This window comes from Uloborus diversus, chromosome 10 (genome assembly GCF_026930045.1).
Source record: "Uloborus diversus isolate 005 chromosome 10, Udiv.v.3.1, whole genome shotgun sequence".
NCBI lineage: Eukaryota > Metazoa > Arthropoda > Arachnida > Araneae > Uloboridae > Uloborus > Uloborus diversus.
The window spans coordinates 34969143-34983862 of record NC_072740.1 but is presented as its reverse complement, the minus strand read 5'-3'; the positions used below and the strand labels follow the sequence as shown (position 1 = coordinate 34983862).

At 32.6% G+C, this 14720-nt stretch overlaps 1 protein-coding gene across 11 annotated transcripts in view; it reads left to right on the top strand.

The window, feature by feature from the left end:
• Positions 1–14720, top strand: part of LOC129231789 (cAMP-dependent protein kinase catalytic subunit 1) — a 401869-nt gene that overhangs the window by 354046 nt on the left and 33103 nt on the right. For all 11 annotated transcript variants that reach the window (XM_054866158.1, XM_054866159.1, XM_054866163.1 and 8 more), the window contains 2 exons: positions 10607–10668; positions 14541–14669. In XM_054866158.1, coding sequence (XP_054722133.1) covers positions 10607–10668; positions 14541–14669 — 191 coding nt within the window. The remainder of the gene's footprint in view (positions 1–10606; positions 10669–14540; positions 14670–14720) is intronic.

Genomic DNA, 14720 nt, shown 5'->3' with positions numbered 1-14720 from the left:
TAGGAATTCTAAACAAACTATTGAAAAAAAAACTGTTAAGCTCCATTTGTTAAAAAACTGTTTTTCTTGGATAATAAGGGCCTGTTAAATTATATGGTAGAAAATAGAAATCAAATACTGGAAGATTTAATTGAAACTGTTGACCTTCAATGATGGAATTAGCATCTTTTAAATGCTTTGTTTCTCTATTGAATGTAGAAACACTTGTGTTTCATTGCTTGTTTTTGCTTAAAATACTAAAACCTGTATTTTTATGCATACATTTCATAAATAGTTTTATATTCAGTTTCAAAATAAATAACTTGGTTTAACAGAATTTCACCATTTTTCCAAATGTAATTTTTATAAATTCCATGATATCAAAATGTGCTTTCATTTAATACATTATTGTTTTCATGATATCAAAACAATAAAAAATGTACCTCTAGTATGAATAACGTGATATTGAGCCCAAAATTTGTCTTAACTATGGCATAACTTATTAACTATGTAAGATTGTGAGATAATGAACTTAGAATTGAGAGTATTCTTCGGATTTTCAGTTTATCAATGGTATGTGCTTTTTTCTTCTGACCAGGAAACCATACTATAATGTAGCAATGAAAAAAATTTAGTTAGTAGCATTTGAAAAAACATAGTAAAACATTCTTCTGGATGCATAAGTTATTGCCTTCGTGTCCCTGTTATCAAAATATAAGGGCTTAAAGTCCAGAAACATTTTAAGAAAAGTCTTCGAAATTAGCTAGGTTTTTTTTTTTTTGAGTGATGGGGAACATATTTCACGGGTTAAGCAAATTAGGGTGTCCCCAAAAAAAGAAAAAAAACGAATGTTGATTTTTCAAGTTGCACACCCTCTCATATTTTTCCTTTGTGGTCAAAACAATTGTAAAAAAACGTATTATATAGTTTGAACAATAGCAATCCGTGCCGACTTGCTCCTGAAAGTGCAAACCAGTCCAGCGTAATAGACGGAATCAAAAAAAAGGGGGGGGGAGTTCGAAATTTTATGTCGATAAAATGTTGCTGCTATAGCCCCATATTAGGGTGATTCAAAAATACATGTAAAAAAAATTTTCTCCTAGATAGCAGGACACCCCTCAGTATTTTTAGACTTGTGGATAGTAATATACTAGAAGAATTTTAGCTTCCTATTTCAACTGAAAAAGGGTGCTCAATCCCCTCCCTTAAACCTAATAAGTATGGGGAGGAGGGTTAAAAAATACGTTGAACTGAAAAAACACTGCTACATATTATAATATAAACTAGTAATAAGAATATACATTGCAATAAAATAATTATTTACAAAAAAAAAACAGCGGGGTTAAATTAAATGTTTCTAAATCTGTGGCATTTTCTATGCTATGGCTAATGTTAAATTAAGGGGTCATTGAGCACCCTCTAAAATTTGAGTAAGAAGCTAAAACTTTTACAGCATAATACTATTAGCAAGTCTAAAAAAATAAGGAGTGTCCTGGACTCTAGCCGAAAAAAAGTTTTTATGAACCACCCTACCCCACATGTTCCACAAAAATATTTATACAAATTGAAAAATATTTAGGTGTCCAGCAAAAGGCCTAAAATTTATAATTTTCTTCAAAAAATTGATTTTTTTAATTTATTTTAAAAAAATTACATATACATTTAAATAAAATATCAAGTTCAAAAACTATTAGCAAACACATTTTCAAATTAATATTTGCAAATGAATAATAAAAATACATAGATTATGAAAAATTTAACTTAAAATTGGAAAAAATCCATATTTTGAGTACCATGTGGGGGAAGACTCAAGAAGAATCGAAAAAAGTAAATGGATTCAAGTATTTGGAAAAAAGTAAACACACAAAAGAAGGCATGTAATTTAAAGACATCAGCAACAAAACCTCGTTAATTTTAAGGTTGTGAAAATGTGATCATCGCCTGCCTTTTTATTGAACGTATTTTCAATGCAAACATAAATATCATTGAAAGTGTGACTCGTGAAAAAGCAGTAATTGTGCATGTGAAAAAACGGGTTGTGCCAAATACAATCCTGCCTATGTGAGCCTCTGATGGAAAAAAAAGAAATATTAAACAGATTTATTTATTGGCACGGATTCAAACTCGCACCATTCTGGATATCAGCATGACACTCCTACCAACTGAGCAAATGCGCTGAATTTCGAATGCTATTCATTGAAGCAATGTGTAGAAAAACAACAGGAAGCTGTTTGCTAAAAAAAGACCATGCGTCTCTCATTAGCCAGCATAATACGCTTCAAAATAATTCTTAAAACATCGAATTTGATTAAGGAATAAGGAAGTTCTCACGCAGCGATTAAAACAAACATTCTAGAGAAATAATAAGATTGAAAGGAAGTGTTTTTATTTTTGAAAATTGATACAATTTCCCATAGCAGGCTGCTATAAACCCTTACGGCTTGGATGCCAGCGCATGTTTTTTCTTTTAATCGGACTCTTAAAATCCAAAATAAAACGTGTCTGCAATATTTTGCAATATTTGTGCTTTTTGACGTTGGATTACTGATTTTTTTGAATTTTCAGCACAAAGGTATTTTATCGTTATTCAGTTGAACCGAGTCTGTTTTTTAAGTGTAATTTTTTTGAGCATAGACAAATGCATTTTTTTTTTCATCAAAAGCAGAGGAGAAAACAATTTCTTACTTATGAAGTTGATTGTAATTTTAATGTTTTACTTCAGATTTGAATAAATAGTTAAAGGTTTACTGGGTGAAACACGTTATTTCAATTTGGAGTAGTATTTCTTATTCATACAAAAGATCCAACACTGTTATTAGAAAAATCTATATTTCCACATAAAAAGATAAAAATTTTCAGCATGAAAAGGATTTCCTTGACGTCTAAATTTTTAAATCTTTTTTTTTTTTTTTAATGCTTAAATTATGCTTAGTTTTCTGAACGGAGTCAAATCTTAAAAAAAAAAAAAAAGAAAGTACACCTTTTGATTAATAGTCAACTTATCTGAATAATCACTGTAGCCTGCATTAAGGAGTAAAACAACAAGGAAAATTCCTGTTGCTTTTATTACATTGCTTTATGTGTGTTATTTATTGTATGTTATGCATACCTGTAATGCGTAATATTAATCTAAATTAGCTATAATATAACATCGGACAACCCGAGCGGGCCCGAAGTTCACCTAGTTTATAGCCGAACGCTCTACCGAAAAGACTTATCAATTTAACCAAGCAACTAAGTCTAGTGTTTTTAAGCTTTTTTTTTTTGAGCAATCATGATTGCTTATTGCTTTCATTTGACTGTTTTGATGTCCTATCATTTTATTTTCCCACCGCCACCCTCCGCACCGTCACCGTCGACCGGGTCCTCCAGATGCTGCTCCTATAGCGTCTCCAGGTTGCATCCATGTCCTACACACATGCGCATACATACACAACTACACGCACACACACACACAAACACACAACTACCCACACATTCATGCCTGCACACAGACTCAAACACATATGCCTACACACATACACATACCCCCCCACACACACACATTCATACACACAACTACCCACACACTTATGCCAGCACACAGACACAAACACACATACCCCTATACACAAACACAAATACCCCCCGCACACAAACACACACGCCTACATACACACACTCATGATTGCGAAAAACATAATTTGAATTCAAGATGTCAAAATTCAAATTAATTTTTTTTTTAATTTTTAAGGTTTATTGTAATTTCTTTTTTTGCCGAAAGTGACTCAAAAAGTTTTGAAGTTGTATTAGAATTTTGCGTTAAAAAAAGAAAAAATCTGCGTAAGAGTTACAGGCTACAGTAAGGTTTTGCAACAGCAAGGGACTTTTCCGAAAAATTAAATTTTAGACCGTAAATTTTTTTTTGGTCATTAGTCGGCCTGATAAGCTTTAAAATGAGGGGAAAATTTCTTCAAAAAATGAGAAAGATCTCGCATACTGACAGAAAAATTATCCGCAGAAATAATATATAAGATAAGACATTGAAGAGAAGTGTTTTTATTTTTGAAAATTTATACAATTTGGTATCGCAGGTTGCTCGAACCCTTATAGCTTAAATGACAGCACGTGCTCATCATTTGACATTTCATTTAACATTTTTTTCTGAACAAAAAATTAGCTTTCTGACCGGAGCCAAAGCTTTAAAACAAACCTTACAATTAGGAATCAATTTAGCTGCAGGTTGCATCAAGTTTTCGTAACAGCAAGAAGCGTTTGCATCTCATTTATTTTAATATCCTCACTTGTGTTATTTATTGTTTTTAAGTGTTCATTAATATGTGATATTTATCTAATTTTTTGATAAAGGGGATCGTCCGGGCTGCGCCCGAACACTCATTCTTCTGGTTATCAGTTGAACGCTCTGTTGGTCACACAGCGCAAGTTGAACTTATAAATTTAACCGAAAACCTCAGTCCGATGCTTTAAAACAGCGTTTTTTGACAAAAAAACAATTTTTAGACCGGGGGTCATTTTTCGTCAATAGCCTGCACGATAAGCTTTAAAATGAGTTGTAAATCAAAGAAATCGATCAAGAATTGAGGAAGGTCTTGCGTAGGAACAAAAAACAGGCTACAGAAATAATATATAAGAATAATCAAATTTTTGAAGAAAATTACAAATTTTAGGCTTCCTGCTGGACACCTAAATATTTTTTGATTTAAATAAATGTTTTTGTGGTACATGTGAGGCTATTGGGGCAACGTTTTATAAACATGAAATTTCGAACTGTTTATTCGGCTTAGTACACAGTACTGGTTTACACTTTCAGGTGCAAGTAAGCATGGGTTGCAGTTGCTCAAATTAAATGAAACTTTTTTTACAATTGTTTAGACCTAAAAGGAAAAATATAAGAGGGTGTGCAACTTGAAAAATTGACTTTCGTTTTTTTTTAGGACACCCAAATGCAGATGGATATATCCGACTGCAAACTGAGCTTGAAATCATCAAGGAGATGGAATATTCAAATTCTCACCAAGTTCTTAAATTTGGGCTATAATTTATTTTATTTGGTGGTGTTACAATTTCGGCTGACTTGAAGACCTTATATCTTGGTAACAGGGACACAAGGGGCAAATACTTTTTGTGTCAAAACAAAAGTATCTATCTGGTTGTTCGATTGCTACCTATTTCAACTTTTTTCATTATACACTATTCGTGTGGTTCCCTGTTAGTACATCTAGTAGTATTGAAATTGACATTCAATATGTAAGGTCTGTAAAACATGTTCTATGCTATGTCATAAAACATTCCTAAAAAATTTGGAAAATCATTTCTGGATAGAATTACTCATGATTGCTTATCAAGAATAATAATATTTAAAATACTTTTGTAAATGTTTAGGTTCATTCAATTGTTCAAGTAAAGTGTAAATTGTATTTTTCATAGTGAGATTTTGTTGAGTAAAAATAAGGTTAAAAATTTACATTTTGTGGTTAATTATAAAGTCTTACTTTTAATTACTTTTCATATTCATGTGGATTCGTGTGAAATATGAAAAATCCACTCATTGTAAACAAACTTAGTGAAAATGAGTTATTTCATGAAATTCTTGTGACATTGAAGTATGTGTACATACAAGGGGAGTGCCCAAAAAAACCTGAATATTTTTTTTAAAGCTGTATATTTTCATATTTTTTACAAAACTACCTCATCCTCTTCAAAACACTCCATTACAACTAATACACTTGTCCTACTGGTGCTTCCACTGTTTGAAACAATTTTGGAAGCCATCCTTAGAAACGACTGACAGGATCTCTTCAATGTTGTCAAATTTGTATTCTTTCAGGCGCCTTTTCATTCGTTGAAAAAATCGCATAGAGCCAGGTCAGGCGAGTAAGGTGCAGGGGGTAGCACCTCGCGACATAAGAGATGTTTCAACTGAGCCTTCTTTTTGATTCTTAGTCAGATAGACCCCTAGGTAAAACTTGGTAGAAACCTTTTTCATTCTCTAATCTTGGACTAAAATTCGTTGACAGTTGATTAATTGTCTGTTGATGATCTGTGAACGGAAGCTCTTAAATTTTTTCAGCATTTTCGTCCATTTGGGCAGTGAAAGGACATCCAGAACAAGATTTGTCATCAATTGACATGTCACGATTTTTAAAGTGAGCAAACCACTTGTACACTTGAGTTTTTCCTTTAGCTTCACCATTATAAGCAGTTTTCAACATTACAATAGTTTCAGCTGCATGTTTTACCAACTAGAATGCAATTTCACAGCTGCACATTGTTCCCTTGAACTTGCCATCAGAAAAAATGAAACAATAACAAAACAGCGTTAGCAATAATTGCAGATGAACAAAAGAAGCCAGGTCAACAACACAAGTGGCACTGATTCGGTAATGAGTTGCATTATATATTCCTAGCGACAGAAATGTGTACTACACAAGCTCCACCAATGGCAACAATATACCGCTTATTTTTGGGTACCTTCTCAAGTATTTACTGTCCAAGATTTTCTTTTCTTTTAATTGATAAATTCTTTGTGTATACTTCTGGGGGAATTAATGTGTAATCTTTTAACTGCAAACATCTACATTTTACTATTAATAAATTGAAATAATAATTTAAATCAATTTAACTCAAAGTTTGTTCATTACTGTTTACATTCTATTTAAACACTATTACAATTATTCAATTCTATTTAGGTGTGTTGAAAACCACAATGACTTTGATTACTTTCCTACAGCTTGACCTAAAGCAAAACAATAAGAAAGAAAACAAATATGTTACAAAAGCCTATTACAAATGCATATTTCTCAAGGGTTAATTTACCTGGATTACAAAAAGTTCCTTAGAAGTCAAGCATTGCTATTAATAGCCAATAAATCCACTATGTTTTTTTACAATTTCGAATGTATATTGTAACATACCACTTACCAATCTTTGAAGGCAATGGCATTAATATGAGCTCTCTTTTTTTCGTGCCCTGTTAGGGCAAAAGCGGAGTTACTCTTTGTAATTATGTTTTTTTATGCAGGCTTTCATTACATGTTTGTTTCATTCCTATTGATTTGCTTTGTGTCTAATTACAGCCTGCAATCAGAGTACATTTATTTTGGCCTTACCTTATTATTACCTTAGTTGGAAACTTACTCCTTAAGTTAGAAACAATCTTTTTAACATTCAATACATTCATATCAGATGAAATACTCCATTAAAACAGTCTTAAAACTGAGGACTCTGTTTTTGCTTCTAAGTTCTATGCTTTCCTCCTGCTCTCTTTGATTCAAAAAATGTCCTGAGCTGGAAACAACAATTGTTATTCCTTCTATTTGGTATTGGTCAGTACAAATGAAAAGTCCAAAAAAAAAAATTAATAATAATTTGGATGATGTAATGTAAAGCTACACTAACTATTTTTCATACTGTACCTTAACAGATGGCAGTAACAGAAAAATGCTGTGCCTTACTCATTCAAAATAAGCATCCTCTGCAATGATATTTTCTTTTTATATGCTAAAGCTATGATCTGAAAACGAAACTTATTGGGAGGTGATTACATGCATGCCTTATGAATGGACATCCATTAAATCATGCATCAGTAACCTTTTTGACAGCAGGTTAAAATCAACCCAAAACATGTGTTTCAAGAAGACATTTTGTTTCACTGATATTTTAATATGATTGATATTTGTGTGTGTGTGTCTGTATTCAATTTTATTGATATTATACTTTTATTTACTTGAACTTACGTGTGTCACTCGAAATTATGAAATGAATGCCCCTAAAATTATAAGTTACTAAGACCTCTATGATACTTCTCAGTGCTGTAAGGATGCCATGTGGTTGACTGGATCATTCTCTCACAAAATATTTTCTACAGTTAGAATTCAACCCCCCTAAAAAGCACATTGTTATTCAGAACAGCAATTCTTCAATAAGATATGGTTCATTTCATGCATCTATATGACTACTTAAAAACATCTCATACCATATCAGATAGTTTGTATTTCCTCTGAATGTGGCTCACATCACTGCACAGCAAAAAAATTAAACCAATCAAAATGCTTCTGATATAATTCTTGCTTATTCTTTTATAAAGGGACCTACTAAATCCAAATATGACCTCCGTTTTCCCCCATCACATCCTATTTTTTGGAAATGGCGTCCCCCAATTTTTTTCAGTTTTTGACAGTTTCATAGCCATTACTTTCATTTGGAGAGAAAGGGAGCATTCTATTAGTCACACATTAACACTCTTCTGAGGAGCTAGAGAGGTTCTAGCATGAACGTTTAGAGCAAGTTGAGACTCTTGGGGCAAGGGTGCCTATATGGGGGGGCTCAAGCCCCTCCCCCCCTTAGAAATTAGAACTTCCTTGCATTTACTACATTTGTTTTTTTTTTGTTTTTTTTTTGCAAAAATGTAAAAACATTTCTTCTGCCGTTAATGAATAAGTTATTAAAAATGTTAAATTTTATAAACTCTAATCTGTACTGAAATCGATTTCGATGGGGAAAATATCCTGCTAAACCATGAGAAAAATATCTGAGCCCCCCCTTAACATTTTGCATACGGGTGCCCTTGTTGTGGGGGTAATCCCCCCTAACCCCCCTAAAATATTTTTTAAATCTTCAGAGCCGATTTTCTTTTCTAAGGGCTTGTTTTACAACTTTTTCACTTATTTTTTGGCATAGAACCAAAGTATTAGAACTCACTCTAGTGATCCTTATGTCCCAAAAAGATTTCAACTTTAAAAATAATATATATATTTTACATTTTGCATAGTCAGTAGCATCATCACATACCTTCAATAAAAAGCCTTCCCGTGTTATTCAACTTACAGATATAATTGCGATTAAAATGAACTTAAGTGCGCTCAGGGGCGTAGCTAAGGGGGGGGGTTTCGGGGACAACCCCCCCCCCCCCCCCCCCGAAAAGTTAGTCTCAAAAAAAAGAGAAAAAGAAGAGAGAAGAGAAAGAAAAAAAGAAGAAAAGGAAAAAATTCCATGCGATTATACATATATATATATATTATATAATATATATATATATATATATATATATATATATATATATATATATATATATAAAAGAAGTAACCCCCCCCCGAAAGTCGGGTCTAGCTACGCCACTGAGTGCGCTCATAATGTTGCGCATCACTATATCAAGAAGTGATAACTAATGGACCCTGAGTTTTGTCAGAAGCATTTTGAAGGTATTTTGCTGTGTATTTCAAGCAACAACTGCAGTGGTATAGATTCACAAAAGAAAGTGACTGTCGGCTCTTTGTCTCTTGAATTTAGATGTACCTTCTGAAAAAATAACTAACATCTCATATGTTTACTTCACTCTTGATAGCTATTTGAAATAACTGATGTAAGATACCAAAAGCTAGGAGCACCAGTGGTCAGAAACACACACTGTTTGAGGATTGAATGAAAAGATTTGAAAAGTGGATTAGATTCATAAATTAGCTCATTTGAAAATGGAATATTACTGAGTATTATCAATTCTTGCTTTCTTTTCTATCTTTTTTTTTTTTTTTTGCCTTTACTTGACAAGTTGAACCATACCATTGCTGCTGACTCTCGCTGGTGTGCTAAATTAACTTTAACTACCAGTTTGTTGCCACTCTCAGCTTCAATGAGATGACATCTGTCTCCTGCTTGATTATTGTCATTCCAGACTCATGAGTCCATGACAAGGATGAAACTGCAGTCTCTGGATGGCATAACTAGTCTGTTGTATATTGCTTGTACTTCTGGCTTAAGGTGATAACTTACTGCTTAATAACTAGGAATGCTTAACTTACTTCAATGAGCAATTTTAAGTTATGCAGATTACTTTTGACGGCAAAAGCTTTTTGCTTAATGAACAAAGTTTGCATAAAAATGAAAATATTTCCGTTTTCATACTTTTCCATAACATTTGTACTAATTGTAAGCAGGCTAGAGCAGTTCTACATCATCCTCTTCTGTAACATTAACAGTAGCTTCCGTATTTTGTGAATAGAAAAACAATAATCCTATTGAAATCTAAAACGTTCATCTACGGGTAATTCTTGGAGCCAGAAAGCACAAGCGTGGTGCTAAATTGGCAGGTATCGCTTAGCGATATACTTTCGTTTCTAAGCCTCACTCTATTCAAAGCGAATATTGGCAAAATATGAAAATTCCAATGCCAAATAAAAAATGGCCTAAAAGTTATGCGTCTATAGAAAATATTTTAGAAATCATGATAGAATTATCGTATGAGTTTTTTTTTATTTTATGAGAGAGAGAGAGAGAGAGAAAATAAAAGTGCAAAAATACTTTTGTAAATCAGAGTAAGATTAAGCTTTAATGTCCTTTTTTTTTTTTTTTGCACTTTGATCGAGAGGTTCTTTCAAGAAAATAAGCTCATAGAGTTCCTCAAAGTGCAAAAGGTTAAATAACCCTGCATTTGTCCATACAGATTCATGGAAAGAAAGTAAAATGCATGATATCTATGCATTTGGTATTTATCTCTTGGTTCTAACTTTCAAAACTTATTTGTTTTATTAATTTTCATATCTCAATTGTTTTGAATATCATTTATACCTTTGTAATTCTTAAACTTTAATTTTTTTCTCATAACAAAATTTTCGTCATTATTTCTTTGTAGTAAAAATTTTTCTTGAAGAAGCAAGGAAAGATTTTGAAGAAAAATGGAGCAATCCAAGTAAGGTAAGAATTATTTTATTTTGTCATTAAATCGAATGTTAACAAAACTTCCTATTAAATCATAGCATATGATATCAATTCTTACAAGGATGTTATTGAACTGCACAACAAATGGTAAGGGGAAATTTTGCTCTTTATTTTAAAGTGAAGGATCTTGGAGATATATCGCTCATTTGGAAGAAGAGTGGCCACAATAGGAAGAAATGAAATTTTACAGGAGAAGGGTTTGAAGTTGAACTCTTCAGGCAATGTGCATTAAGAAAAGTTTGCTGTGCTCTTCAATGGTTGATATTAGAACAAAAAATCTGTCATTATATTCCAAAGAAGATAACGTCCTTTGAAGGCCTTTAAGTGAAAAAAAAGAAAATTGAAAATTTCGCATTGTGGCTCTTTTTTTTTTAAACGAGCGATGTTACTTACAATTGCGGCCACTGAGCCTGAAAATTCTGCAGCTGCAAGTTGAATTTTTGAAATAAGAAATCTACTTGTGTATTCATTAATACTGAAATGCTTTCTGTTATGTACAACAGTTAAAACAGAAACATTATTAATTTGTTTTTTACCTCCAGATTTTAAGAATTAGACGTTTCTGGTGTGTAATAAGGACAAAAACTTTAAATTCTAGATTGCAGTACCTGTTCCTGACTATCCTGACATAGATTCAATCAATAATCATGAAACTAAATCAGATAATGGATGATCTTTTATTAATGATCTTGCGTTTTTTTTTAGTCTGTTGCACACATTATTTGCCTTGTTTCTTTTTGGAAAAAAAAATTAATGTTTTCATTTAAAATTCTCTTTTTTTTTGGTAATGTCAAAAAATTGTACATGGGAAATTAATTAGTTCTAATTTCCATGCTGTGAGCCTTCAGTGGAGTTCTCACAAAATTTTACTGTACAGCTAAAAGTAAGTTTTGCTTATGAGAACAATATTAAATGTTTTTTTATTCATATAGCTATGCTATGCTGCTATAAATTTGTGTAAATATTTTTGTCTTATGTATTTTGCGAGTATATTATTAGTGTTAATTCTAGGCTAAAGGTGCTACAAGGCAGGAAATGTTTTCAAAGCTACATCTATAGCCAACTCACGGTGCCCTTTCTCTGGATCCCCCTCCCCTCCCTTTTCTATTTTGGTTCTTAATTTTAATTCTGCTATTGAAACTTAAGAACTTTAACTGCATCTTTCTCATTTGGAATGTAATTTTTATTTAATTTTTCTCCATTTTGTTCCTATTTCATTTGTACTACATCCTTGGTTTTTTTTTCCCCATGAAGTGTCCTGGAAAGTTCTTGATTTTCACTCTGCAAATATAATCTGCACTCTGGCGACAGTTCACCCTCAGGAAGACAACAGGGTGCTCTGTCCTACCGTAATTGCTTGAATCATCTGTAGATATTAATTTCTGTCTATGATTTTTCAATGTTTCAAGAGCCTTCAAGTTGACGAGGCATAATTGGTTTTGATTTTTAAAAAAAATCGATACAATGGAGCATGCTCACTATCCATCATTTTGCCAGACATTAATACATTTGAAACAAAACTAAACACATATATTTCAAGAAAAATTAGTTTTTTTACAACAAATTTTTCTATAAAAATTAAATCTTTAATTTCATTTAATGACATGAATATGTTTTACTTGTAAACTTGATTTGTGTTGGTATTGCACTTGGTTGAGATTCGTGTGTTTGTCGTTGATAAAATGTACTTTTTAGAAAGCAAAATTTGTGCTACCCGAAGACTTCAACTACTATTGCTTCTTTGTAGTTTCTACTTAATTTCATGCTTTACTACAGACTACGCAAATTATGATCCATTCTATGGAAAATTTAAATCTCAATTATTTTCAGATTTTCACCAACTTAATTTGCCAATACTAATTTCTTCATTGTTCATCATCAGTGTAAAAGTGAGGAGAAAAATGCCTTGCCATTACATTGAAATCTCATGTTCTTTCGCTCTTCTGTTGTTTTTATGGTTATGAAATTAGAACAACTTCAGCAATCTGCCTGACTTTCTATCATGTGCAGTTCACAAAGCATGCACAAGTAATTTCTGCCTATTTGAGAAGGAAATAAGGAAGTAAAACTATGTACTTGTTCTGTTCTACTCAAATGTCAAATTTTGTTTTATTCTCTTCTGACTCTGTTCATTATGTTGATTTGAAAAGTAAACTCAAAGCTTTTGATGTTGCTTGTCTGTTGAATTTGTAATTTTGTTTTTATTGGTGCAGTATGTTGTCAAAAAAATGAACTGATTTTTTTTTTTTTTTTTCTGAATTGCATTGCTAATAGCCAGCAAAAAGGGAGTTAAAGATATTTAATTATAAGTTTTTAAAAATGTGTTGAACACCTTTTAGTTGATTTAAACTAGATGGCAAGGCGACTGGATTAGCTGCCTCAATCTCACTGCTTACGGCAATTCGTGCAACCCGCCTGTGCCGGGCTATTGTAAAAGATCTCTGTCCCCCCCTCCCAAAGATACGAAGTGCACCAGTGGTTTACTTTGGCCGTCTGAGACGCCTAAGGAGAGCGTCATACTAACTGGGGCAGAACATTAATTATTCAGTTCAGGGATGCCCATCCCTCTCCAGAGAGCAATGGCCCATCCTTTCAAACATCAGAAAGCCTCCAAAAAAGTAAGAGAAATGCCCCAAAAACACCCCCCTGAAATCTTCAATGGGGCAGTTTGTGCTGCTCCCCCCCCCCCCCCCCAGCACCCTGAATCAACACGCAGTACATTAATTAATCATTCTTTCCACGTCACACGTTACATTTACCGCTTGAACCAGAAACTATTGCTCCAAGGTCATGTACGGACCCTGATCTGCTTACCCGCAGCGGGGGGCGTCCATGGTCTTAACTGGCCTAACGGCTCAAGAAATTGAAAAGAATGTTGAAAAAAGAATTAGCACTAAGACTTATTAATGCTAAAAATATACATGCTGGGCTGTGGGGAGGGGCCTTACAGATTTTTTTGCTGAGGGCCGGGGGGGGGGGGCAAAATTTATAGATCCAGGCCTGGTCATGTATTCTGTAGGTTGTAGGTTTCTTTTCTTGCAAGCAACTTTGGTACGATTCCAGCAACAGACAATTGGCAATTTTGAAGCGACTCAAACATGGCAGAGAATTGACATTTGAATTAATATCTCGGCTAGTTAAGGTCCTTGGAAAATGTAAATGGCCTAAACATAATGAAAGAAATATTACAAATTGATCAATACCTGGTTTGATTGTCAATTCTCTGGCGTTTGGAAAAAGTTAGAGTAACATATATACATAGATAGTTAGGTAAATGCAAAGATAGTTTTTATCAGTATAAAATTAAATTTTCATTCATCTTTACTTATTTACTTACTAAATTAACTTTACTAACTGATTTATTATTTAGTTGTTTTTACAGGTGTTATTTATAATTTTGCGTTTGTATATTTTTTCTGTTTTTATTCTAACAAACATTGATATGATTCCAAATATTAATAATTGGCTTTATTTTTGTTTTATTCTATTAATATATATTGTTGAACGTAATGTGCACTTTGTAGTATGTATGAGGCAACGAGAAGCAAAGGGATACTAGTGATTATCTTAACTTACTAAGTTCAAACCATAGGCTTTTATTGAAAAGTTTTTCTAACTCATGGTGTATAGCAGCACCTGTCTGGGCTACTATTACCATCTCTTAACACAAACAAATGAAAGTTTCTCCTACCATTTGTATTAATTATCATCAAACTTCTGTATTAGACTCTTGCTTCCTTTGTTTCTAGCTGCTTCATACCTCTTTTTAATTTGTTATGTTTTAGTTTAAAGTTGTATTTTTATTCTTTTTTATGTTCATAAATTATATCTACTGTTGTAAATTTCAGAATACTGCCTCTTTAGAAGATTTTGATCGAATTAAAACACTAGGAACGGGATCATTTGGTCGTGTAATGTTGGTAATGCACAAATCATCTAAAGACTATTTTGCAATGAAAATTCTTGACAAGCAAAAAGTTAGTATTTATCTTATATTGTTAAAAATATTCAATATGATAAATATATGA